The 26,487-nt window shown below is 33.1% G+C and overlaps 1 protein-coding gene across 3 annotated transcripts in view; it reads right to left on the bottom strand.

The window, feature by feature from the left end:
• Positions 1–26,487, bottom strand: part of LOC146995803 (uncharacterized) — a 227,097-nt gene that overhangs the window by 18,130 nt on the left and 182,480 nt on the right. Inside the window, exon 4 of one of the 3 annotated variants that reach the window (XM_085821814.1) lies at positions 18,754–19,004. The exons of 1 other annotated variant lie outside the window; for it this stretch is intronic. In XM_085821814.1, coding sequence (XP_085677940.1) covers positions 18,966–19,004 — 39 coding nt within the window. In that variant the 3' untranslated portion in view covers positions 18,754–18,965. Of the gene's footprint in view, positions 1–18,753; positions 19,005–24,682; positions 24,785–26,487 lie in introns of those variants that run through there. One more of the 3 variants, XM_085821816.1, reaches the window with a different exon arrangement.

Below are 26,487 nucleotides of genomic sequence, written 5' to 3'. Positions count from 1 at the left end.
ATTTTACCGTCATTTAATTTTACTTTTTTTCTTTCAAGTTTTAATTTGCGTAGCCATATTCCCATTCGTTTTTGAATATGTCCAACACACTCAAATTTTTCTATATTTAATGAACCATATGGTTTGGCGTCAGTTATACCTGCAAATGGTTTTGCATCACCTATGTAAGGATCTTAAGTTTTACTAACGTTTATTTTATTTTAAATCTTTACTATCACTTCTTATTTTCTACTTCCGGCCAGAATTAAAAGCGTTAACTTATTTATGCAAAATTTGTGTAGCGAACGCCAAGTACTTAAGATGTGGCTTTTTGCCAAGCGAGAGAGAGGAAGGAGTTAGTCGAAGCAGGCCGCTTACCTCAGAAGTTTTACTCAGTTGCTGGTTGCCTTCCAGGCCAGAGGTTTAATCCTCGTGATAATTTTTAAACGTATTGTAGTGTTAACAGTTCTCTGTACTACATACGGCTTCTTGTTAATATAAGGCCAATCTTCCATGTTTATTATTCCAAAGTTAAGTTAGAGTTTAGTTTAATATTTTTATATTCTTACGTTTAGACCACAAGTAGTGGGTCTTTGTATTCCGAAGTACGGAAATTATTGCAAAGAGAGAAAAACAAAGGGTTTTGTATACCCTTCTTGTGTATCCTGTCTACTTCCCACAGTTATTGAACATAGATTTAGTAAGCTCTCTGTTCCGAGTCAGGTCCTTGCATGTTCCCGAAAAAAGTAAGACAGAACATTGAACCTGATACCGTCACCAATATAAGAAGTATATTTTACACCTCTTTTTTCCATGGAACATGAAAAATTGTTTATCTTTCCATTCATTTCCATTTTTCCTGAAGAACCAGCATTATTCCCCAAACAGGCCTTTTGTTCACTTACGCCATTTCCTAGAAATGACTCGCAACCTTTGCAATATAAGACAGTATTTCTGTATCGATTACTGTGTTGCTTTCTGACCCTATTACGGAACAGACTCCAACCAAAGACGTATGTCCTCGAGTCTTCCATGTACCGTCTCCACTTACAGTCACATTTAACGACGAATTTGAAAGAACGATGTGCAATCACAGGAGGGAGATCCATAACGCAGTAGAATTTCTGCATAGCAGCTTTCCCTTGACCAAGAGTTCGCATTGCATACGTAAATCTGATATATTTTTTCTCTCTGATATATTTTTTCGCTCTGATATATTTTTTCGGACACCCATCATATTAGAGTTTCTGAAAGTTCTTTTACATGAACACTTTGAGGATAGTAACTCAAATTTTGAGCTTAAACCATGATGAAATAGTTCACTTAAATGAACATTACAAATTTTACAACATAAATTATTTTCAATAAATTGAAATAGGATATCCAAATCAAATAGTCTATAACCACTAAAATTAGGCTCTAAAGTTATCTTTATCTCTTGGTGGCAAAACAGTGTCACTATTTAATTTTTTAAACGAAAAACTGACACCACACTTCTTATTCATTGTATCATTATGCTGATTTGCCTGGAACTTTCATTTCTTTGGTCGATGAATATAAGATCTTTTATTTTTTACATCTTCCTCACAATTTTCCATAATTATCAGGTGATAAAAATACTAAACAAGAACTGCAATGTTATAATAAAAACACCTTCATAAAAGTCAAAAGAAATTTAGAAATCGCAAAAGAGCTTGTAAACAATCACGTTTCACGCTAATCCAAAGCTGGAGTAAGATTTCAACACATGCCTATGTTAGATGCCTATGTTAGATGCCTATGTTAGAATAGTGCTATGTGTAAATCTAATATATTCCTAAGTCGCGCTTTCGAGACATGAAAAACGCAGTTTGAATTTTGTCAATCGGCCCAGTAGAACGGGAGATATAGCACAGTCCTCCCTTTTTTTTTTTTTTTTTTTTTTTAGCTTGATAGCACATCAGCACTGTTTTTCCACCATCTCAAAATAAATTATGAAGATTTGTGCTTATGCAACTAGTTGAATTTCAACAGAAATACACGTTCATATGAAAACGTTGAAGCTCTTTTAAAGGGCCGGTTTTATACCTTTATGCAAATGTAATTCTACCGCATATAGCAGTACTTCCCTGTTAGCTGAATTACTTTCACACTGAGTCTTCCGATGAGAATTTTCCTAATTAAATACCAAAGGATGAATGATTATAAATCTACTATCTTAACGATCCTTTCACTCAAAATCAAATATTCGAAAAGTGAGCAGCTAAACATGGGAACATTGAATGTGAATAGCACTTTATTGTTGGTCTGCTGCCTTTTACCAGCTAAGATAGTACTTGCCAGAAATCGAAGATTATCCAACTGTGGGCATAGTGGTAAGAAGTCCTTTACTGAGTTCTCCAGCCGAGTAAACGTAAATGCGATCAACCTCTCGAAGCCGGCTGGTACAGCAGTTGTACAAGGAGAATGACTTTCTCAGACGCCGGCATTGGTACAACTGTCGTACCATCCATGCCCTCCCCATTTTAGAGAATCGCCTATCTGTAGATCTTTGGGTGGTCCATTGTCGCTGCTCAGAGTAGCCGCTGGCTACGCATTATTTCCCTCTTCTTATCAGTTTAGCTACATTTTGGCAAAAACGGCAGGTTTCGTCTCTCGCCAATATACTTGAAAATTAAATAGAGGCCATCTCTTTCTCAATCTGTCTGATAATTTTAATGCTATTTTTTTTTTAGTACTGACTTTTGCTATGATTAAAACGTCAGCGATTTTGCACGCTCTTGAAGCTTACCATATTTAATGTTCTTTAATCATAACAAATAAGAATAGATTAATATTTTAGATTTAATGCCCTTCTAGAAAATATTTAAAACCGTTTTTATCGTTTACTCGTTTACTTCCTTTTCATACTTATGAATAATAAGATTTTATTTTGACATTGTTTTGTGGAGTGCATAAAACCCTTAAGAACTGTCAACTCTTTCAAAGTGCTTCTATTATGCAGGCAATTTTGTCTGATTTATCAGGAGATAAATAAGAGACAATTGTATGCATAATAGTTTTTCTGATTTTCATTCATTCAGTGATTGCTTTCAATGATTTTCATTGATTGTAAATTAAATAAAATCAATTTATCTTTACACCCTCTTTTAGGATGAGATCTGCCAAAAAATATTTAAATATCAGTAAAGCTCACGTTACTTCTAAACTGAATCAAAACATCAGTTAAATGTTATAAAATTTTGGCCAGTTTTATTTGCTGAAATTCTTATACTCTTCAAGAGATAGAGAGAATTCAGACAAGTTGATAAAAAAAATATCTTAAAAAAGTTGTTATTTTGTCTGTAATAAGGTGTATGTCAACTTACTACTAAATGTATGAAAATTAGGATTGGATTACGGAAAAGCACGCGAACGCTATCTGCTTAAGGGAATGGATGCTTTCGTGTAAACCTTTTTAAGAGAAAATTGCTCGCATTTACATTCCTGGTGGAAAACTCCACATGTAATCAACCCGTTCTTCGGTATTGATTGGATTAATTTGTTCGCTTACTGAATTACATCATAGCACCCAACGATTACCTGTATAAGGGGAGTTATGTCTTCGCGGAGGACTTTCTAAGAGAAGCTGAAGCTGGCTTGCATTTACGTTACACAAAAACCATGAATCCAACTATTTATCCGGGATTCAAATCCAAGCGAGCTATAAGTGTTCAGCCACCTTTACCGCTTTACTGAAGAGCAGGTAAAAATATTGATAAAGGAAAAGTATTGAATTAACCGGTTTCATTTACTAACCTATATTTCTCAATCGACAGTACATAAATTACGCATATGAGGGGGATTATTTGTGAATAAATAAACTGTATTGCACTTTTATCCACTATGTCATATTACAATGGAATTATTGCATTTCAAAGTTATTTCTCATGAATTAATTTTGCTCTTCATTATTTTTGATATTTTCAAAGAGAAAATTCCACACTTTAAATAAAAATATACACGAGAAGATACTTTATGCAAAATTTGGCGTAAACGGTTTTCTTAGGATTGGAAATTTCTTAGGTTTCTTAGGATTTTGCTTTGAAAATATTGCAGGGTAATCGTTTTCATTACTGGAAGAAATATAAAAAACAAATTTACTACATGGTATCAACACCCAATATTTCCTTATTCTTTTGAAAACGTGAAAGATTACTCTTTCTAAAATAAATTAGAAAATATATTATGTGCAAATAGAATATTCGTTGAAAATGAAATAGACTTCAACTTTTGGATATAACGATAGTTTTAGACGAAATTTCTACCTATGGAAAGAAATTGACGTATAATTAATTTTTCATGAACATTTAAAACTGTTCTCAAAATTATTTTGATGATTGCATGTATAAGTCACGAATTTGTTTCTCGGCTAACATAAACAAAAGCCAATTTTACAAAGAAAAATTCTCGTTAAAGATATACCTTCTTTGCCTGATAGTCCAATGTAATATTTGTTAAAATTAATTATTAAACGCAACCAATGTATCTTGGATTTTGATTTTTATATTATAATAACAAAATTATCGAAAAAAGCAGATTTAAATCTCTGTTATTGTTATGTAAAGCTTTATTATTGCTGTAAGTTCATCTCAAAATCTAATTGTATTGAATCTCATTCTAATCATCTAATGGTAATAAATATTATTATTATTATTTCATTAAATTAGTCATTACCATTATTTTATTAATGAAAATATGTTATTAAAAATCGCATTCCGGCCTGCAGACTTACAGATCTAGTCTGTATTTACTATATTTTGTTAAATTTTGTTCTCGCTTTCTAATTTCTAATACGAAAATACGCGAATATAAATGAAGAGTGAAAACAAAGTTAAAAAATTCACAAATTATTTACGAGATTGATTAGAAATAATGAGTGAAATATAAACATTGCATACATTTTGTTCTAAATAAAGTGTGCACTGGATATGCATCCAGTACTGCACATTTATTTATGCACTATTTATTTAGAATTTTGCTTTCATTTAAATTTGAAAGCAAAATAATCATCGAAAAAATTGCAAATCTAGCAACTCCTCTACTATGGGACGTAGGCGTCCGACAAACATGTAAATTTTACTTCATCCATGGAGGGGAACTAACGACATTTCTCATTAGGAAAATGTCAAAGAGGGGGCAAAACTGTTTCGGATCGCGCTGGTCTGAAAGCTATAATATGAGAATTTCGGCCCGGTTTTAGAAGGTTAAGAGGGTAATGCTTGAGAACCTATTGTAATAATTTTGTGGAAACATTTATTTGGAAGAACGTTTATAAAAGTATAAAAAACATTACAATGAGAGAGAAAATATAAATTCAGGTTTTAGTCAAATTATCTGTATATGAAACGTCGAAATGGTAATATGAGGAGTATTTTATTCATTTGTGTAAGCATTTTATTTACTTGCATACCAACGAGTTCTGACGAAAAGTCTGCATAGATTTATTACCTAATTATTGGCACTTCTTGCAGACGCAAATGAGATCTAATCAGAAAATAATCAAGCATCTGAATCAGTCAATCATCAACACGCACATTCTAAATCAGATTTCTGAATTACTTTCTTGAAGCGTTTACGGTCCAAATAAAACTGAAGAAACATTTTAAACACAAAACAAAGCAGCAGAAGTGTGAGAAGTATATATTACTATAAAGCCAACACTCTGTCAGTTAAAGACAAAGTAGTTTGATTAAATAAACAAGGTGAACAGAGACACAGTTGTAGCCGTTTGTAATTTTAAAGTACATAAAGCGCAGGAGTATATCAGAAAACAAGTGAGTAGCACATTGGTTACAATTTTTATTATAAACATGCTGAAACTGTGAATAAAATTTCAAGCATCGGTGGCATCATCGAATGGAGACATGCTTCAGTGTCAGATGTATTTCATTAAAAGATATGAAATATTTTTAAACGTTTAAGAACACAGTTTCTGAAGTACTTGACAGCTCACCCTGTATAAGCTTCATTCCTTTGTTTAAACGTCGGTAAAGAGTTATCACAGATTTTCTTAAAAATTATCGGTGATCAATACTGGTATTGATCAATCATAACGACAATAACATACCTTGTTATGGAAAGAGAGAAAGTACTTGTGAGGCCTTTCTGAAAGACCGAGTCTCAGTTTTAATATTTTAATATTAATCTCTACAAGTCTGACCTAACTGACACTACTGAAATAGTTACGAAAAATTGATTCCCACTGTTAAAAAATTGATCTGCATTTTTTTTTCGTAAATTTTATTTTTTTAAACAACATGTCTGTAATCAATGTGCGCAACCGCTTTGATGCTGGAAAAACACTAAAATTTGAATCATCGTTGTACAAGCTAAAAAAAAAAACAATATTTAATTGTGAGAATAAAATATTCTAACGACTATAATGATAAGTCAAGAATAAAATCAAATCTGTAGCTGCAAGCCTTTTTTAGCGTTATGGTGGTTAGGGAAAACTGAGTGCGATACCGAAGGGCTCGAGTTCGAATCCCGGAGAAGGCATGGATGTAAAATTGTCTGTCCCTTCATAGGAGGCAATGATGGCCCGCCTACTAGGCGCCTCCATGATAAAGAGACTACCGATCTGGCCTTAGGGCAGGACGATGCCGACATAGGCAAGTGGCAACCATAAGAAAAAAAAATTTGTTTGTAATCTTATTCAAAATTTCCTAATTATAAGACGCAAATTTTTAGACACCTTTCTCATGTTCGTTTTTAATGGTAATCAAACTAATATGAAAGTGGACTGAAAAGTCATTTTTAAATGAACCCCATAATCTTATACGTCTCTGTACATTTGCATAAATCCATAATGGGCCAGGTATTATTTTGTCGAAGGACAAGAGTCTAAATGGAACGATTACTTCGCTTGCTTGCGAGTGAATTCTAGGAGGTCCGACGAAGACATCGCGGACGAAAACGTAGCGGAGAAAACAACGTAAGACGGAAACTTCGTTGTAGAAAACATGTGGGAGAAAAGAAGGCAGGAAAACATATCGTAAGTCTAAAACATCATCGAAAAAATCAATCGTGGTACAAAACATCGACGAAGAACAGAAAGCGGTTCCAAAACTTCGCAGTTTAAAAATATCGTCGTGGAAAATATATTCCTATAAAAGAGAGTAAATAAAATAATCGCATGACGATTATTCTGCAGATATATCTTTTCTACTTTTAAAAGGTGCTGGTGCGTATTCGAGTAATGAATTCTAGGTGCGAATAAGAATGAGGAATATTTTTACCTCTATATTTCATATATTTCCTTTCATTAATAATTTTTTGCTAAAAATCCAAGAAGGAACTCTTGCATTGAAAAGTTGAAAGGAAGTAGAAAATTAATGATACGTATGGGAGTACTACGCAGTTTTTTATTTTTTATTTTAAGAGAATTTTAAATTTATTTACTTAACTATTAAACGTTATTATTTAATTAAGTCATTTCATAAAGTTGTATTGGCAGTTCTTCATGAACAATATATTTTTAAAAAATTAAAAAAGGGAAAAGGAGCATTTACTTTAGATTAAATGTATTTAAAAGTTTTATGCATGTCTGAAATTTCTAATATTATGTTCTTTGAATAAAATTAAGACTTCTTTTGTTCTTTTTCCTTCAGCTTCTTCAAAGTAATCCTTTTATATAAGTATCCTTTGCATGTTGCGATTCGTTAGTTGTGATGACACAAGTCAGGATGAACTACGTAATATTTCAGTACCGTATTTATATTTATTGGATTATTGGAAGAGCCCGTTAGGGCTCTTTTCCTAAGGGGAGGGAAGCGTTTGGGGAGGACTTTCTCAGGAAAAGTTTCGTACGCACATTACACATTAGAAAAACCACAAAATTCTCAAGCAGCGTGTTTTTGTGCTGGGTCTAGCTACCAGCGTTCAACGACTTTACCTCTGGACCACTGCAGCCAGATAGAGTTATTAACGGAATAGATTATTAACGGAAATGCATTCATTTTCACACTATTTTTTGAGAAAGATCAAATTTAAATTTAGATCTAGAAAATGTAAAGGCAGAATTTTACAAAAAGAAAATATAGGTACAATAAATCCTCTTGTCGATTACCATCCTAAGATGACCGATGTTTCTGAGAAAATAAGTAAATAAATGATTCTAAAATATGGTTAAGCTTTTGTGTCTCAGTGTGCCACTACATGGAACACCCAAATTGAATCGCGACGAAAGCCTCTAAATTCAACCGTAAATAGATAAAAATGCTTTTATAATATACTTTGAACTTTTCTTTTTAAACCGTAGATAGCAGCATATCACAAGGAGACATAACTTTAATTTATTATGTGTTATTAAAATCCATTTTTTTCAAGTAATTTTCTCTATTTTTTAATGATATAAAAATTTTATTTGGAGAAAAAATAGGCATAATTTTGCTGGCTGTACTCCAAATTATTTTTTTAATCTTTCATACAAAAATCATACGCAGAATCATTGAATAAAACTAGGTGTTCCATTAGCGGGAACACTGCGCCTTTAGCAATCTCATGCTCTTACTAATCAGAACATCTGTGCTCTTAGGAGAGAACATCCGTTGTTTTCGTTTTCTGTTTCCGTTGATTTTTTTTGGGGGAGGGAATGAATTCAAACAAAGCAGCATTGAGGGGCGAGGTGGTTTTTGGGTTATGAAAGCATTAATATTGGCATCTCGAAATTTTTGGGGGTAGTTTTTAGGCGGGAATTTCATTAGTAGCTTGACTCATCTTTACTTAGACCTACGCGAATATTTTGCTGTCATTTTAGTCTCATTCCCGTTTATTTTCAATAATTGTGTAGATATTTTTCGTGTATCTATATATTATAAGCTTATTTTTCTTTTTTGTTAATATTAATCGTAGTTAATTATTTTAATCTTAGTTGGTTTGTGCTTCCATCAAAAAGGTGTGACTTGCTTTGAACAATTTCACGAAGATAAGAAATAGGAAAATTTATAAACATTTTTGTATATAGGACTTGTGTATATAGATATGTACCTCATTTATCCGTATATATTCAAGAATATTGTGTATATCCAGGAAACCATGTATACAGCCATAATACAGAGGTTTTTCATTCTTATGCAAACGCTTCTACTCATTTTCGTGCTTCACTGCAATGCTCGCTTAGTCGCACTTTTAAAAGCTCTGTCGGCGCAGTGTTCCACCTCATGGAACACCCACAGAATTAAAACGGTAAGTGCAATTTTTACAACATTTTACCTGTATACTTATTTAGGACAAAATAGACTGAATACAACGTTTCTTGCTGAAATTCCGACTTTAACGTACAGTGCGCCGCAAAGGATTAAATATTTTAGTTCTATCTTACGCAAATTGTATTTCTCTCTTTGTACCGAGGAGAGGCGCAAACACAAATTTGTTAGGATCGCAAAGCTCGGGTTTAGAGCTTTTAAGTTGCGGTGAGTTTCAACTAAGCAGAGGTTCTCCTGAGTTTACTTGGTGAGCCGCTACTGAAGTCGGAGGTTTCAAAGAGTTCTTCGCCGTTCCTCAGCCAACTTAATGTTTGAAAGCCAATAAAGTAGTTTCGGTCAACATTATGACTCTGAGGTTTCTTGGGTTCTACACTGAGGGAACATCAAGTGAATTTACAGTCCACTACTTTTGAACGACGGGGCATACAGTTTTCACACACAATTTATTCGAAAATGTTTTAGTTATTGCTTGAACTTTTAGAACGAAGTTCTCAGCGAACCACTTTTTTTTACGACCACTTCTTAAAAGTATAGCTGTGGAATTCTGGTACTAATTCTCATCTTTTTAAGATTTCCCATTTAGGTAATATTTTATTACTGCATTTTACAATATAAAGGAAGTATTATAATCACGAAAATTTTCAAGTATCACATTTCAGTGGAAATATCCATTTTGTCCATATCTGAATCCATTTGGATTATTTTTGTGCGACATCTCATACGGACAGAATAAAGACTTCTTCCTTTTCATAGTATATTTTATAATGCATTCAAAAGGGATTTTTTCGTGTTCTCCGTATGTATGTAGATATAATATATGTGTGTATGTATCTCGCATAACTCAAAAACGATTAGCCGAAGAATATTGAAATTTTCTAAAGAGCTTCTCTCTTTATATTGCAGGTTAGCTGTACCAACCGTATATGTATATGCTCACGTATATGTACACCAACATCCTTTATCCGGCTTAAAAGTCCCTACACGACCTTTATTTTTGCAATCGTTGCTTGTAGTAATATACTTCCAGTTATCGAAATGTTTTTAAATCACGAAAATATTCATGTTTTGGCGATGTCGAATAATTAAAATTCTTTTTTGACAAATAAGTAAATCCAAATTTTAATACAGTCTCGCGGTTCGTATACTTACATTTGGGAACGTTTCATACTTGTTATCTATATAGTATATAAAAAAGAAAGTTTGTGTGTTTGTCCTCTCATAACTCGGTCACTACTATAGCTATCACCACCAAACTTTCTACAATTAGGTCGACGTCACTTTTCTCCAAAAAAAAAAAAAAAAAAAGTAGCTAAAATCAGAGCTATAAATTAAAAACTCGGAAAAACGATAATTTTTCTCATTTTCCGAGTGGCAACAGTCTCGCAAGCTGGAGACGAAAATCTGCTTCATTTCGAAAGTTGTTACCATTGCTCTCTTTCAAATCCTAGAGTTTGTTAAAATACGAAAATAGATAAAAGATGAAATAAAAATAGCTTTCCCAAACATTAAATACGTTATTCCCGATTCCGAAAATTCGAGGGAAGCCATTTCGACTATTCTCATCTTAACCACTTTCATGAGCCAAAATACTAAATAAAAATTCTGAAAGTTCTAATTTTCGCACTCATTTTTCCTAGTGGTAACAGGCTCGGGCGTTGGAGATAGAATTGTTTTATTTCGAAAAGTGTTGCTACTGCTCGCGTGCAAATCGTACATTTTGTTAATAAAAAAATTTGTAAATTTTACATAACCTATACATATAAAGAAGAATGTCTGTTTGTGTGTTTGTTTGTTTGTTTGCGTTATTGATTTCTGATCAATTATGATAAATATTTTGCGACATTGAATCGACTAAAGTTGAATATAGGTGAAATATTGGATGGAACTTGAGCTGTTATGGCCATTTGATTAGAAAGACGAAAATCACTAAAAGCTGAGTGACATTGCTTCTGATACAATGAGAGAGAATTATATTTTTCTATCGAAATTTTTTATGTGGGGTTGCATATCGCACCAGACTGAAAAATGTATAACTATGAATCGTATTTTTTGCATCGTTAGAGAAGGATTACAACTGTATCGTTCTCTCTGTTGTTAGATACATTGCTTTCAATCTAACTTAATTGACATCGGGTACTTCCGCTAATAAAGAAATAAAATTAGAAAAAATTCATAAACGCACGACCAAAATTGTGCAGTATACGTAATTTCAAAATCAGCAACTTTCTTTTAGGAATCGGGTATTCAAGTTTGAAAAAGCAATTCGAAGAAATAAATTTAAATAATCAGCTGCAAAAAGTGTGTATATTTTAGTAGGCCTTATAAGGAAATTCACATAACTTATAAGGAACAACACATAAGGCCTTACAAGGCCTTATTTGTTGTTCGCCTGAGATTTTTGATTTTAGTAAGCACATAATTTTTCGATTTTTTTCATTCGAAAAAATATGCGTCTGTTTCTCGTACTTTTCTAATATACAGTGAATTATTTCATAAGGGCATTACGCGGAAGTTTCTAATTATTAGTTTATATATAGTATATAGACATTGTCAAACATTCGTTTCCTCCAGATGTAAACCACCTGTTTCTCGACCGGGCCCAAACAGCTTTTTACATATTGTTAACTGCAAACAATCATTCGATTTACTGCATAGTTAAATGGAATGTATTCTGAGAGCTGAAAAATGTCATCTAAGCAATTTGCAATTTGATTCATTACTAGTAAACCTGAAATCAGTTTCGTTATTTTAACAAGAAAGGGCGTTTTTATGCATAGTGCTGGAAATAGATTAAAGACTTAATAAAAATTAAATTTTAGGTTCGAGTTCCATTTGACGAATATCAAAATGTTTACCTTGAAATATTAATAAAAGTATTTTGAAAATAGGAATGTAATTTTTAATTATTTTAAATCTATTTACTCTAAAGCAAAATGCCGTTACATTAAATATCAGAGGCACAAGTAGAAGATATAGAACTGGATATAAATGGCTAGAAGTAAGAAACAAACAGAAAAGAAAGAGAGAGATCAGAGTAAAATTATTCATGTTAAATTCAAATGGAAAGAATTTGAAAATGCTATATTTCAGTAGCTAAGATTTAGTTAACTCTAACAGGGAGAAGTACCTCATATGGGCATAGTATACATCATAAGTGAAGTGGTGAAAGCATACGGTATCGTGTTTTTACTATTTGAACACTTTCGAAGATCTGAATGATGAGTTTATATATGTCAAATACTCTATTAATTACTTATCTCTATCTATCTGTAATTATACACGTACTGTCCAGCAATGAATGCTCGATGTATAGGTCACAGCCACTACCCCACCAATAGAGAAAACTTTCATTTATGAAACTTCCTAGTACGTCTGCCAGGGAAACGAAAACAGGCTTTACATCTAACATTATCCTGCACATTTTTATGAAACATTAACATTTTGATTCGACATTTTGATTCGCCGAATTTTATTTTGAGTTTTGTTCAAGCAAACGTTTCGAAAATCATTCCTACTTGTAAATACCTGTTTGTTTCTTGTATGTTTGGGGCACCATTGGTCATGTGGTTAGGATTGCAGAATACTGAGAGTTTTATGGAACTGATCATCCCAATTGTAATTTCCATTATTTATATACAAAAACAATACAGGAGCATGAAAAACACCAATATGGATAGTTTAATAAGACGAAACCTCAGCTCGTAAGTGCTGATAAAAAACAATGTACAATAACTAAATGTTACTGTAGGATGTTTATTATAGCTTAATAAACAATATTCTGTTTTTGCTCAAACACAGGGTTAAAAATACCAAGTGGTTGACACGAAGCCACATAAATTTCATTTGACTAATTATTAATATATTATTATATCATAATATTAGTTAGCAGTGGTAAATCTAGGTATTAAAAAACCGTAAACACGAATTTTTGAAAATTTTAATATTTCTCCTTTGGCCACGTTTGAATTATCCATTTGAAATTAGGCATCAAGAAGGTGGCAAGGGGCCTTCATTTTCAAGGAATGATTTCTACCGGCAGTAATTTTACAATAATATTATAAGATTAGACATTATAAATCTGACAGCATGAATGCATTATATGAAAAAAACCAGGAATTTGCATTATTTTGCTGTAGAATGTTATACTAATTCTCGATTATCCGTGTGTGGAATAGCCGTCTTGCAATTTGGAACTAGGTACCGTTGAAGCAATTTTAAGCGACCAGCGAATATATTTTTCATTTAGTCAATTTGTCGAAATTTTAATCTTTTTAATTGCAGTTTTACATTATTTTGCTTAAAAACGAACGTGAGTAACTCATCTGAAAATCTATAAGCTGTGAGAGAAATCATATTGAATGATCTGAGCATACAGAGGAGACTAATTATATGCCTTTGGCTTTACAATCCTTGTTAGAATATTTCATTTTCAGAGTTGTGTTTTTGTGTTTATTGCAGCTAGTAGGATGATGAGTGAAATTGCTTGGAACTCCGTGCATTAAATAAGTGCAAACATTGGTTACAGACTTTGTTAATTAAAAAAAATTTAACTTTCCGTTCAGCCGGCAGCGAGCTAAGCCTTAAAGCTAAGCCGTATTTTTGTTTAGAATGTTTCAATACATTTCATTAATGCTAAATTTGATCACATTTCATGGAGACTATATTTATTTTTTAACTTATAGTGTCGGTTCCGTGGAACGACGCCAGGCAAACGAAAATTCCAGTGTCGGTTCCCAGGGACCGACGCCGGCCACACGGAAAGTTCACTGTCGGTCCCCAGAGACCGGCGCCGCGCTCAACGTGTTAAGAAAGTTTCGGGCCGGTAAGTAAATATGTATTTAATTCAAATATATGAATTGATATGTAATCTATATATATGATTGATTGTATTTGAGTTCCATTTCGAATACTCAAAACTTAAACACAAAGAACTAGAGGCAGCAGATACATAAATCAGTTTATTGAACGCAATTTAACAGAATCGTTACAGGTGATGAGATGTGGGTAGCTCACTTCACCACAGAAAACAGCAACTCACGATTGATTGGCGTCACAGGGATCCACGCGCTGGACGATCCTCAGTCTATGCACGGAAATTGAAGTCCACGGTATTCTGGGATAGTAAAGGCATTCTGCTCATTGACGTATTGGCGAGTGGTGCTCCGGTGGAAGCTGATCTTTATTGCGCTTTACTAGAGAACATCTGAAGAACCATTCAGAACAAATGGTTTGGGATGCTCAGTGCTGGTGTTGTGGTGTCCTACGACAACATCGGACGCATACGGGGAATTCCACAAAATATATGTTGCAGACGTTTCGCTGGGAGATGTCTGACCATCCATTCTATGGCTCCGATCTTGCTGTTAAATACTTCAACGTGTTATTGCACCTGAAGACGTTCTTGTCTGGGCACACATTCCTACAGGTGAAATGTTGCAGACAAATGTGACGGGCTGCCTTTCTTCCCAGGCGACAGACTTCTATGACACTCTAATGGAAATAGGTAACCGACGCTATGACAATTGGTATAGTTCCGATGTTTCTTATGCTGAGAAGTAGGAGAAATATAGCTGTATCTTTTGCAATAGGTTTTCCAGGTAATAAGACTTTGTTTTTTATGGTTTACGGCAAAGTAATTTTTCGGACGACCCTCTTATTGTTTAAATAATCATTATCAAATGAATATACCTTCATCTAAATCAATATCTAACTCATTGAAATCATCATCTATATAAATTTCCTTCTAAATCCAATCAACTTCATCTGCTAATCTAAGACATCTAACTAAGCATAACTACCCAAAACACATCTTCATGTTAAACCATCATATATATATTATCATCATCATCGTCATTGAAAATATCGCCAAATTAAGATAAATCATCATAGCTCAAATCAACTAAATAAAAAGCAGTATCATCTAAATCACCACCATCAACAATATGATTCTCATTTGATCATCGTCTTCATCACCTCAACCTTCTAATTCACCATCAAAATTGTTATCTGAATAACCAAGAAAGAAATTATAAAATTATCACCAGATAATTACAAACCATCATTTAAATAATCATCATCATCGAAATCATACCTTCAGTTTGAACCGTCGTATATGTCATCATCACCATTATCATCGTCGAGATAGATAAATCATAATCTTCCAGATCATCTAAATAGAAAGCAATATCAACCAAATCATCATCTTCTTCATCCTCATTTAATCATCGTCTTCATTGTCTAAGTCCTCTAAATTATTATATAAATCACTCTCACATCATGTATAAAATCGTCATCAGTCAAAACTATGTCACCATCTAATTCATCTAAATATTTATTATCACTTAATACACATCGTCATTTTAACCATCATTAATATCGCGTCACCATGATCATCGTCAGAATAAGATAAACCATCATCACCCAAATCACATCAGTCATTCTAAACCATCCTATGTATCATCTTCATCATCATCATTGAAGTCGTCGTCAGAATAAAAGAACTTCACCTAGATACAAAGCCCGATCTACTAAAGTTTTATTATCATCCTACTCAATTATTCATACTCTTCATCACTAAACCATATACTCACGATCACCTAAATAAAAAATCAGCAGCAGTTAATCTAAATTGTCGTCCTCAAAATTCCAGTTAAATTATTCAAATCATCGTCGTTTAAATCATGACTTTTTAGTGTTCGCTAGTGTGCCGTCAAATAGAGCCAGTTTCATTCAGGTACAGACAGAAGGATATCACCGGAAGTTCACTATGGTTGGTACAGGTGTAGTAACCAACCGCCCTCAGGAGATGCCAGAGGCTTGGTGACGTAGCCGAAACCTATGCCATCTTAGATAACGTGACACTCGGAAGTGACGTAAGAGTTTGAATAACGTAATGTTTCAAAAAGTTTGGTTTTTGTGACAACGAAAATATTTTTTAAAGTTTCATTTCTTCCGGAAACGACGAATTGTTTTCTTTTCTTTTTTAGGCAACGGCCTCTTGAACCCCTTGAAATCTTGTTTGTAATGACATTAAAAATTTCCCTTTTATCATTAAATCTGTATTTGTTTTTAATTGAGCATCTCATTATTTACTGTTTGTTCATTTCGCATAATTTTAATATAATAATAATAAGCCAAATGCAAAATGTTAATCCTTAAAGAGAAATGCGACCAGAGATATAAAGTTAAAAATTAAAAGACAAAGAATTAAATTTATATATCAAGTTTTACCAGAATAGAAAAAAAAGAGAAAGGACTTTAAAGAATAGAATAGTTGAAGGGGTGTTGAAAGCCAAAACATTTCATAAAATGAGGATTTCTGATATTTGCATTTTCAAATTCTCTACAATTTTAGCTTTCTTAAAACACCGTTCTTTAATCTCTATGAAAATTAGGACTGTACAAAATCTAGCTTTAATTTGTCATTGAATACTTTGATAATTGAGAATTTTTACATAAAATCGCGTTTTTCCCCCAAACGTGATTTTTTATACTCGATGTAGTACCTGTTCTCAAGAACTACTGCTCACAGGTATCTGAAATTTTTATACCTTATTTACTACGCTTCCAAATATTTGCCGAAATGAGCTTTTGATTATAATCAGTGCTAAATTTTACTATGCGTAACAAAATATACTGTAAAATACTTTAAAATCTAAAATGATAAAAAATCTCGTTTCAGGATATTCAGCTAGGTATTGTGATGTTCCTTCCCTTAGCGAACGACGTTTCCAGAACATTTTATCCGCGAGGGGCGAAAGACGGTTAAAGGAAGGGACGTAGTTACGCCGGAAAACTGAGTGGAGGCAAGCTGGTGGGAAGAACACGAGACTTGTGACTTTTGCGGTTGGACCGGCAGTCATGCCGTGTGCAAAGAGATAATTTAAGCTAAATGTATAGTAGTGGTATTTGTTTTATTGTGTATTGTTTAATAAATTAGTGGATAAAATTTGAAAGCTGATGGAGATTATTTTCCTATTATGGCGAGTGCATGAGAAATGACTGAACCCGCCTCGGAGTTGAAACGGCGCGAGGTGCAAATCGGCGCAGTCGATAGGATAAGATTGTGAAAAAGGAAATCACTAAATAGTGAAAATAATAAAGAAATATGGTTGTAAAAAGTTACTGAAAGTTATAAAATGAAATTCGGTGATAGTTCACGAATGGATTTACGATGAGAGACGATTTTTATGACGAAAGAAAATGGCGCGTTTAGGGCCATGTGTGCGAATAAATTCATCCGATTTGTGAAAGCGTGATGTGCTAAAAAGTTAACAGCCAGTGAGTGGTAAAATGGGATCATCAGTGTTCATCATCCTAGTGAAATCGTGAAAAGTTAAATCAGGGGTAATGTGAATTACCGTGTTGTAATCATGTCAAGTTACGTGCCACTGCAGTGTGCTCATGATTAAAGTTAACAGCGTCAAGTTGTGCTCTTCGTTCGATATTTTCACTATCGGGATCAAAGGTAAGTCCTTCTTAATTTATATATTAACCATATTAACTTAGAAAATTATAATTGTTTTTATGTCTGTTAACAACATGATTCGAATGTCAGGCGTTAAAGTCAGTAGACACCGAGAAAGTATATTTTATATGGAAATGAGAAATTAAGGTTCTTATTTTTATCAAGATATAGGAGATTCTTAGAGCAAGGGAAACGATTATTGAAACATTTGAAAATAATGAAAGGAGTTATGTTTGACCCACCATCGAAAGCTGAGAAATGGCTGTTCTTTTTACATCATGCTGAAGTGATTCTTAATCTCTATAAAATATCTGAAGAAGGGAAAATTATTTTGCAGAGTTTAAAAACAAAAGTTAAAAGTTTGATCGCGACTCTCGATGAAATGGATTGATATAACAATATTATGATTAAAGACACCGTATTAAAAGAATTCGAGATTCCTCGGAAAAACCGATCGAGGCAGGCTGGTGGCGTGAATACGAGACTTGGTACTTTAGCGATTGGACCGGCAGCCATGCCGTGTGGAAAGAGATTACTTAAAACATGTTTTGCGCGCCTTATATTATGTATATAATTAAATGTATACTATAATAGTGATATTTGTTTTATTGTATATTGTGTACCGTTATGTGTAATAAATTAGAGGATAAAATTTCAAAGATAGAGATTATTTTCCTACTATGGCGAGTGCATAGACGAAGCTGCCTCGTGCTTGAAAGAGCGCAAGGTGATAGATGTACTTTGATTACGTAAAAACCTTCAAACCTGTAAGAACAGCAGATTTTCAGAAAAGGTAATCCAAAAATGGCCAATTCAACATTGTTGCTATAGGGTTTCCAACACCCCTTAATAAAAAGGAGTAAAAAATTTTTAAAAAATGGCATTTATGGAAATACGAAATAGAAATATGTTTAGCTTATAAGAGTATATAATATTTCTGTAAAATAAATAAAGTGAGCATTTAAAAGCAATTTTTTAAAATAAAAAACCAAAAGGAAATATTTATAGTTTTTAAAATCAGTATTACTTTTGTAAAATGAAAGAACTTAAAATCTTTTTAAAGTAAAAATAGCGAAAAGAAAAATTTAAATTAAAGTTTCACGTTATTAAACTAAATATTGAAGAGAAAAACATTTTTGACACGAGAAAGGGAAAATAAAGGAATTTAAAAGTCAAAATTGCATTTACACAAGTTGCAACTTTGATAGAGATTCGCGTTCCCTTAAGCCTCGGGCGTCTTCCTATGACGGTCGGTTACTATTAAGCTTGTTATTGTAAACTGGCTATTCAAATTACAGTCGGTATGCGCAAAGGGGGCCTGAATCTTCATCCTGAAAAATAAACAAAATTATTGTTACACATCACATAAAAATATCAGTTAAAATGATAATTCAATTCTGAGTCACAAGCATGAGAATATTTGAGAAGGTTATATGGCATACGCAAATAATCAAAATGAAAGGTACTCGAAACGCATGTCTGTGCACTGTCTGCAAAAGTTCAGACCGGATCTTGGTCGTTTGTGGTAGGCATTGACTTGCAAGTACAAATGTGTTTTGAAAAACGTAAATGTTTGCGCTTTGGTACTTTTAAATTTAAAGTCATTTGTTTTGTAAAAATTACGAAGCCTAGCTCTTCATATGTTTCTCCGACACTCATAATTTTATGAGGAAAAAGTTTGCCTTGTTATGAAATAATTTTGAACATAAGTATCTCCGTCTGATTTCGATTGACATCAGTCAATTGTTTTGTGATTTATTTCTTATAACCAAAAGGAAAGTTTTCGAAATGAAGTCTAGGTATTGGAGGAAAGAATAATTAGTAAAATGTAGAAAACTGATACTTTTATTTTCAGCTTTTTTGAAATGAAATCATTATGCAGCGTGCCAAAAAAATTAAAAAGACTTCTCTCAAAATTTAATTTTCAACGTTCTATTTTGGAAATAAAAATACCAATTAACAATAGACAGAACTCGTCCTTGACTTTGTAAATTATTCTAGAAATCCTTGACTTCCTATAGCTGGTAAAAACCTGAAATCTCTTAGTAAATCTGTCATGGAATATGCCAGTAAATTTCAAACGTAAAAATGTGCGCCATTTGTTTTTACATAAAATTTCTCATATAAATAATTCTTGGATTAGACTTTTTTTGAAAAGTATCTTGACCCAAAACGTTTAAACTGTTTTCTTAAAACATTCGTTTGCTATTGAAAATTTTATAAATATAACTAGACTGAGTTTTGAATAAATGAAATCACAACGCATAAGCACATTGTTGGAACATTTTGTATAAGAAAACGTAATCGCATATAAATCAAGTTCTTATATCGCTTAATTACGATGCATCAGATCTTTAGTAAATAAAGAAAGCAATAAAATACACATGGTGGTTTGGCAATACCAAAAACATCATATCCCGCAACAGCTCTTCTTGATTATTTCATACCTTAGGAAACACGAGCAAATATGTCAATTGCGGAAACATTGCAGTTTGGCAAGCGATAAGGTGGTGCGCAGGAGAATTGATTATCGGGGAAAATATTTCTGCAAGGTAGGAGGTGATTTGTATTCATTCTGGATGTGGAAGAGAATGTTATTCTAGGACTTCGAGAAATAAGGAACATAATTTGGATAAGAGTGCACTTTCGACCAAAGTGAGTTTGCGGAATTAGGAGTCATGTTTCTTCTTTCTGAAGTCATTTGAAGCCGTGGTTCTGATGTCAACATCAAAGACTTAAAGATATCACATTTGATTTTAGTGAAGTGTAGTTCATCCAGTGCTTTCTTCAGCAGTAGTTATGGCTTTCGCCGAACGAAACAAACACAATGCAAGTTTCAAATGTTACGTCATTCAGTTTGCGAAAGAAAATGGAAATCATGCAGTTTGGTTTTTGTGAATGCTTCGTACACGAGTGGAAGAGGCATAAAATTTTACAATGATTATTGCGCCAAAGAATAAATGTGTATTGCATAAAGAAGTAATGAAATAGCTTACCGTCGGCGAAAGTGTTGGAAACTGCATTGTAGAAAATCCCCATCATCACTAGAATGGATTAATTGTAACAAGAAACAGCGTACGTTTCTTTGCCTTAAAAATAGAAAAATGGAGTGCAAATGGAAGTGAAAACTCTAAAGCAAACTGAGGTTGTGTATTCGATTTACTTCACGGAATAATTCAGTTCTCCGAGAAAAAGAGATAAAATTTTTTCAAAGGCTTCGAAAATATAGAGATAAAACTTTGATGAGTTTTTAAAAATATGTAAAAATTTATTTACTATCACGTGTTGCAAATATGGATGTCATTCCTGTAGTTCTGATATAGTAGGAGATAAAGAAACAATGATATGAAAGAAAAATAACGGTTAACATAACATCAATAGGCCAACGAGAAATCTCACCTCACTGTACTGATCTCCTGCTTAGCCGACCGTACGAAATTAAAAGCTCATCGATATCTTGAAAAGAAAGACTTTGCTGAAGTGCAGGTTCCCGAAAGTGTTTTCATCCGTATTCACGAGAAATGATCGGCGGAGAAAAATGTTGTGAAACTGTGGATAAGAAATATTTGGCAAAAGCTTCCTTTTGCTTCAGATAATCAAGAAAGTATAATACTTTGGGACATGCTCAGCCTCCATCTAACGGATAACACAAATATGTTGTTGAAAGAGTGTTATACAGATATGACAGTTTATCCAGGCGGATTATTGCCATTAGTTCAGATATTAGACATATATGTCAATAAATCATCGATAGAATATTTTAAACGTTAGTGGAATACTCGAACAAAAGTGAAGGTGAAAAAAACAATTACAAATGGAGACCAAATACGTCATGCCAGTGCATAAATAGTGTGTCAGTAGATAATAAAATCACGTAATAAAATTAAACCCCGTTTAATTTTTGTGGTATATCTGACGGTCTAGATGCAACGAAAGATGATTATTTATGTGTGGATCAGAGTAAAAGTAACGGCAAAACTGAAGCAGAATTCGATGATGTGCTTGAAGTTATAGCTTGAGACGTATATGAGGAACTTGGATCTGTCTATGCAAGTATGGATCAGAGGTGAAGGTGAAAAAGAAACAGAATCCGATAACGAAAATTTTTAAGTACATAAACTATGTTATTTCTCTTAAATAAAAAGCATTTAATTACACGCATAAATCTAATTTTATCTAATTCTAATCACTTTTTCCATATTTCTAAACATAACATTTTTATAGCTGGCGTACAGCGCGTACCCATAAATTTCCATCTTGCATTTTCTTTTAAAAGTGCGCCTTATACGCCTGAATATACTATAACAAACATAGCTGAAACTTAAGTGATAGAGATATTTACATGCTTGCTGAAGCATTATATTCTGTTTTTTTTTTTCCTTCTATTAGTGTATAAATGTTTTAAAAATTTCGATGTTACGTTTTTCAATCTTTGTGTTTAGAAAAGGGATAAAGAATTCAAACTTTTATCTCCGAAAACAAAATTCTAAATCAGATTTCTAATGAAGAAGTGAAATTCTCTATAGCTTTACTTTCCGGACTAATTAAAATTAAGAAAAAGAAGAGAGGAAAATAAATAACTGATTTGGGTAAGCAGAATATTTAGCCATTCAGTATCTATTGATGGGAATGTATATAACTCTAATGAATAGTACAGAAATAAGATAAAGCTACGTTTCAGTTTGTAGGCCTTACATTTCAAAATGGTTTTAATACAGTTTAAAGCGCATAGCCAAAGATTATGCTCTCAACCGCTTTTTCAGTAATAACGTCAGAGAATAATTCTTACAGTTACAATGTTTTCAAATAATCCATTCCTTCAAAAGTAATCTATTGTACTAAGATAATGTGTTTTCGAGGGCAGAAAATGAAACAGAACGGCGAGATCCATCAGAGTATGATCCTGTAATGCTTTAACAAATCTTTCGCAGTCTTAAGTAATAGAGAAATGTGGTAGAGCTTCATCTTACACTATATTCTTGTATTCATATTATTTGTAATATGTGACTATGTGTCTCTATTCGATGTGTGGGAAAAAAACGTCTCCAACAGGTTTATATATACGATACCATTCAGATAAACGCAAAGGAAACCAACATTTCCATCTAATAATACTCATTTTATTTTAATTATACCATTTTCTAGTTAGATAACCAATTTGTGAGCAAGAATTTGCATCGTAACAGTGAATCATATTGCTGCCAAATTCCAAATATAAAAAACTAAAGCTCACGAATCACAAACCGAGAGTTTCTGTGAGATTTGTGAGGTGCGAAGGAATCTCTATTTTGAAAGAAATCGAAATTGATATAAATTCGCTTTATAACATATTATTCAGTTTATTTATCTAATTATATTATGATTCTGATGTAATGTATACACACATTTTAAAAGTTATTTCTTTCGCTCATTTCAATTTGTAATCTTGAATTTTTACACTGAAAAAATCCTGAGTAGAGACGGAAACTGTGGTATGTCAAACTGAATTTAAACAAGGTGAAAGCAAATGAAAAGCTAATGTACATACTACAACAGCTTTTAATTTGTTTAGAATTACAATCTTAGTAATGCAAATCATGCTGATTAACACATAATTAAAAGTGGATAAACATTCCTTTTTGAACGTTTCTTTGAACCTTGATATAAAGTTCTATGAATATCTGCAGTTGGATAAGACAGCTCAGGGTCAAACAAATTTTAAAATGAAATTTATATAAATTAATTTCATGAGTTCAATTATGAAAGATATGCCGTGCAATATTTATTTGCACAATTTAAAGCCAGTAGCACAACTTAAATTTATTGTTGAAAAATATTGTCATGTGTAAAGCTATGTGTTAAAAAAGTCAATAAACTGTGACTTTCCAGGTAAAACTGGAAGACCTCGCAGCCATGAAAGGCACTGAAAACATAGATCTGAACTACGAAAGAGTGTACTTAGTTGCTGCTAAAATAATACTGGTATCTTTAAGTTAGCATGACTAATTACTAGCTAATAATATATCAGTAGTTACACTTACCGAGCAAAATATTATCAAATGCCGTCCATATACTAAGAATACCATAAAGTTCTTGATAATAAAACTGTTGTTGATAATAAATTTTGGTAAAATGAAGCAGGTATATGATTTATTTGTTCTATTTTTCTTTTCCGGGTCTTGCTTCGTTTGGTCATTAAATCAATCGTTCTACAGTCGGTATCCAGTTCTGGCTCTTTTCGCAGTTCAACCGGTTTCCTTTTCGGGTTTGACAGTTCTTTTCCGGTTCCAGCTTGTCTTTCAGATTTGGAATCTTTTCCGTTTTTTGCTTCTTTTCCAGGTATTGCGTCTTTTCAGACTCCTCTATATTTTCCATTTCTGGCATCTTTTCCGGCTCTTGCTTCTTTTCCAGTTTTTGCATTTTTTCCAGTTCCTTCTTCATTTTCAGGTCTCTCTTTTTTGGTTTTTGTAATTTTTCCCTCAACTTTTGCCTTTCCAGTTCATTTTTGTGTGCTTGTTTTAGCATCTCTTCAATATGTTTCTCCATTTTCAGTTCTTCTTTCTTTTCTAATTTTTGTATTCCTTCCCGTATTTTCTTCTTTTTCAGTTCTTCTTTCTTTTCTAGTTTTTGAATCCATTCCAGTAATTGCTTCTTTTCCAGTTCTTTCTTCTTTTCTAGTTTCTGTTGCTTTTCCAGTTTTTGTTTGTTTTTCAGTTCTTCCTTCTTTTCCAGTTTTTGCTTCTTTTTCTGCTCTTGTTTCATTTTCAGTTCTTGCTTCTTTTCCAATTTTTGCTTCTTTTTCAGTTCTTGCTTCTGTTCTAATTCTTGTATCTTTTCCTGCTCTTGCTTCTTTTCTAGTTTTTGTATCTTTTCCAGCTTTTGTTTCTTTTTCAGTTCTTGCTTCTTTTCTAGTTTTTGTGTCAATTCCAGTTTTCTCTTGTTTTTGAGTTCTTGCTTCTTTTCCAGTTTCTCCTTCTTTTCCTGTTCTTCCTTTTTATTCAGTTTTTGATTCTTTTCCAGCTTTTGCATCTTTTCCGGTTCTCGCTTCTTTTCCAGTTCCTTCTCGTTTTCCAGTTCTTTCTCGTTTTCCAGTTTTTGCTCCTTTTCATGATCATAAGGAGGATTTTCCAATCTACAAAAAAATCGGTATATCTTTATTTCACTAGTAAAATAGTGAAAGTAATGCAATGACGATCACGTTTAACATGTACAACACTTCCATATTTAGATACTATATAACACTTTTGGCTCAGTTTCATAGGGAAAAAACTCCCCGTAAATTATTGCCTGGCAGAATTGTTTTCTACAAACGGTGAATTTGTTGTTTTCGTTGTTCTGACCTAAAGCCAAGCAGATAAGTTAAAGTACTTTGCGTTATTTGTATGCAATAAGCGGTCTCCATGAATCTCACGTAGAGCGTAATAATTTGCAAAGTTTCAGTGCCTTACTTTTCCTTACTTAATTTTTACATAAGTTGCAATAAAAATAACAGAAATAATAAACAGGTGGCTTAAAAACAGAGGGAAACAATGACGAAAATTGCAAAATAGGAGGAAAAAAGGAAACTGAAATGAAAAGGGAAACAACTACAAACAAAGGATGGAAAAAGCATTTTAGAAGATATACACGTAACGTTCTTTCTGAATCAGCAAAACCTGTATTTTAACGAGTCTCTTTGCATCGCTGGCTGCACAGATTTCAAATTTTCTCTCGTTATTCCAAATTCGGATCATATTACTGGTCTTTTTCGTAGTCCAGCAGAGCCGCACTAGGATTTTTGCCACCATTTGTTTTCAATTGAAACTTTTATTCTCATTCTTCAGTTGCATTCTTAAAGTTTATTTATTTATACAGGAAGAAAGAAAGAAATCAATCAAATCAAAGTAAATTAGGAAGAGATATACCTGTTTTCTCCTATATTTATTGTTCCCTGTAATTTCTTTTGCCTGTTGCATTAAATTTATTGAAGGAAAATTTACAAAATCTTTCAAAATGTATTTCCTAAATCCTTATGCGAATTTAGCCCTTCTGATCATTTCGGCCACACTTTAATGGCTTTTACAATTTGATGTTTGAATATTGACAGCTGCCTATACTGAAATATGTTCTCCAATTGTCCTCGAAAAAAGAAAAATTAAAGTTCCAGGTAATTTTGCAATGAAGGACACATATATCTTATTTGAAGGGCAAGAGGAAAAGAAAAAGATATTTTCGGATGGGAATGTGTAGCATTTTAAACACCGTGTTTGTAAATGTCATCATATAGTAGCAACACTTGAGTCATAAGTAATTATACACATATATGAGAGAGACGACGATGACGAAAAATTAAATGGCAAAACATGGCCGAAAACACTTTCCTGGCCAGTGCAAACAACACAAAACACAAGAAAGATCGGACACCAGTTACGCTTAGCACAAGATAAATTAAAAAGTAGGAACAAAATTAGACACTTATGGACCTCAAAACAGGTGTTCGAAATTACGACCTGCACCCTGTTGAAGGTATTCCATCTCTCGCACATCGAACATGAGATGTTCTGGAAAATACCGTGCATCCCCAGGACTTTCCCAGCACCTGCCACAATATGTGCCACGAGTTCCTGTTGGACTTCTAACTGGGGTTTCGTGCACTTATGTGTTGAAGTACCCCGAGACGAACTGATAATGCAAGTTAGGTCTCGTGATCTTGCTGAACAATGCACTGGACTAACCCTACCATACCCATGTTTAAGATACGTTCCGAAGGAACTTTCGAATACTTTCTTTGATGGCGATCCCCTGCTTTTGTTCTTATTTCTTGGTTTCCGCTGCGCTAAGGAAAATAAACAAATA

This window comes from Stegodyphus dumicola, chromosome 8, assembly GCF_044657685.1.
Source record: "Stegodyphus dumicola isolate Sdum_Otavi_A_Nest chromosome 8, ASM4465768v1".
NCBI lineage: Eukaryota > Metazoa > Arthropoda > Arachnida > Araneae > Eresidae > Stegodyphus > Stegodyphus dumicola.
Note: the sequence above shows the minus strand (reverse complement) of the source record. Positions and strands in the feature narration are given on the sequence as shown.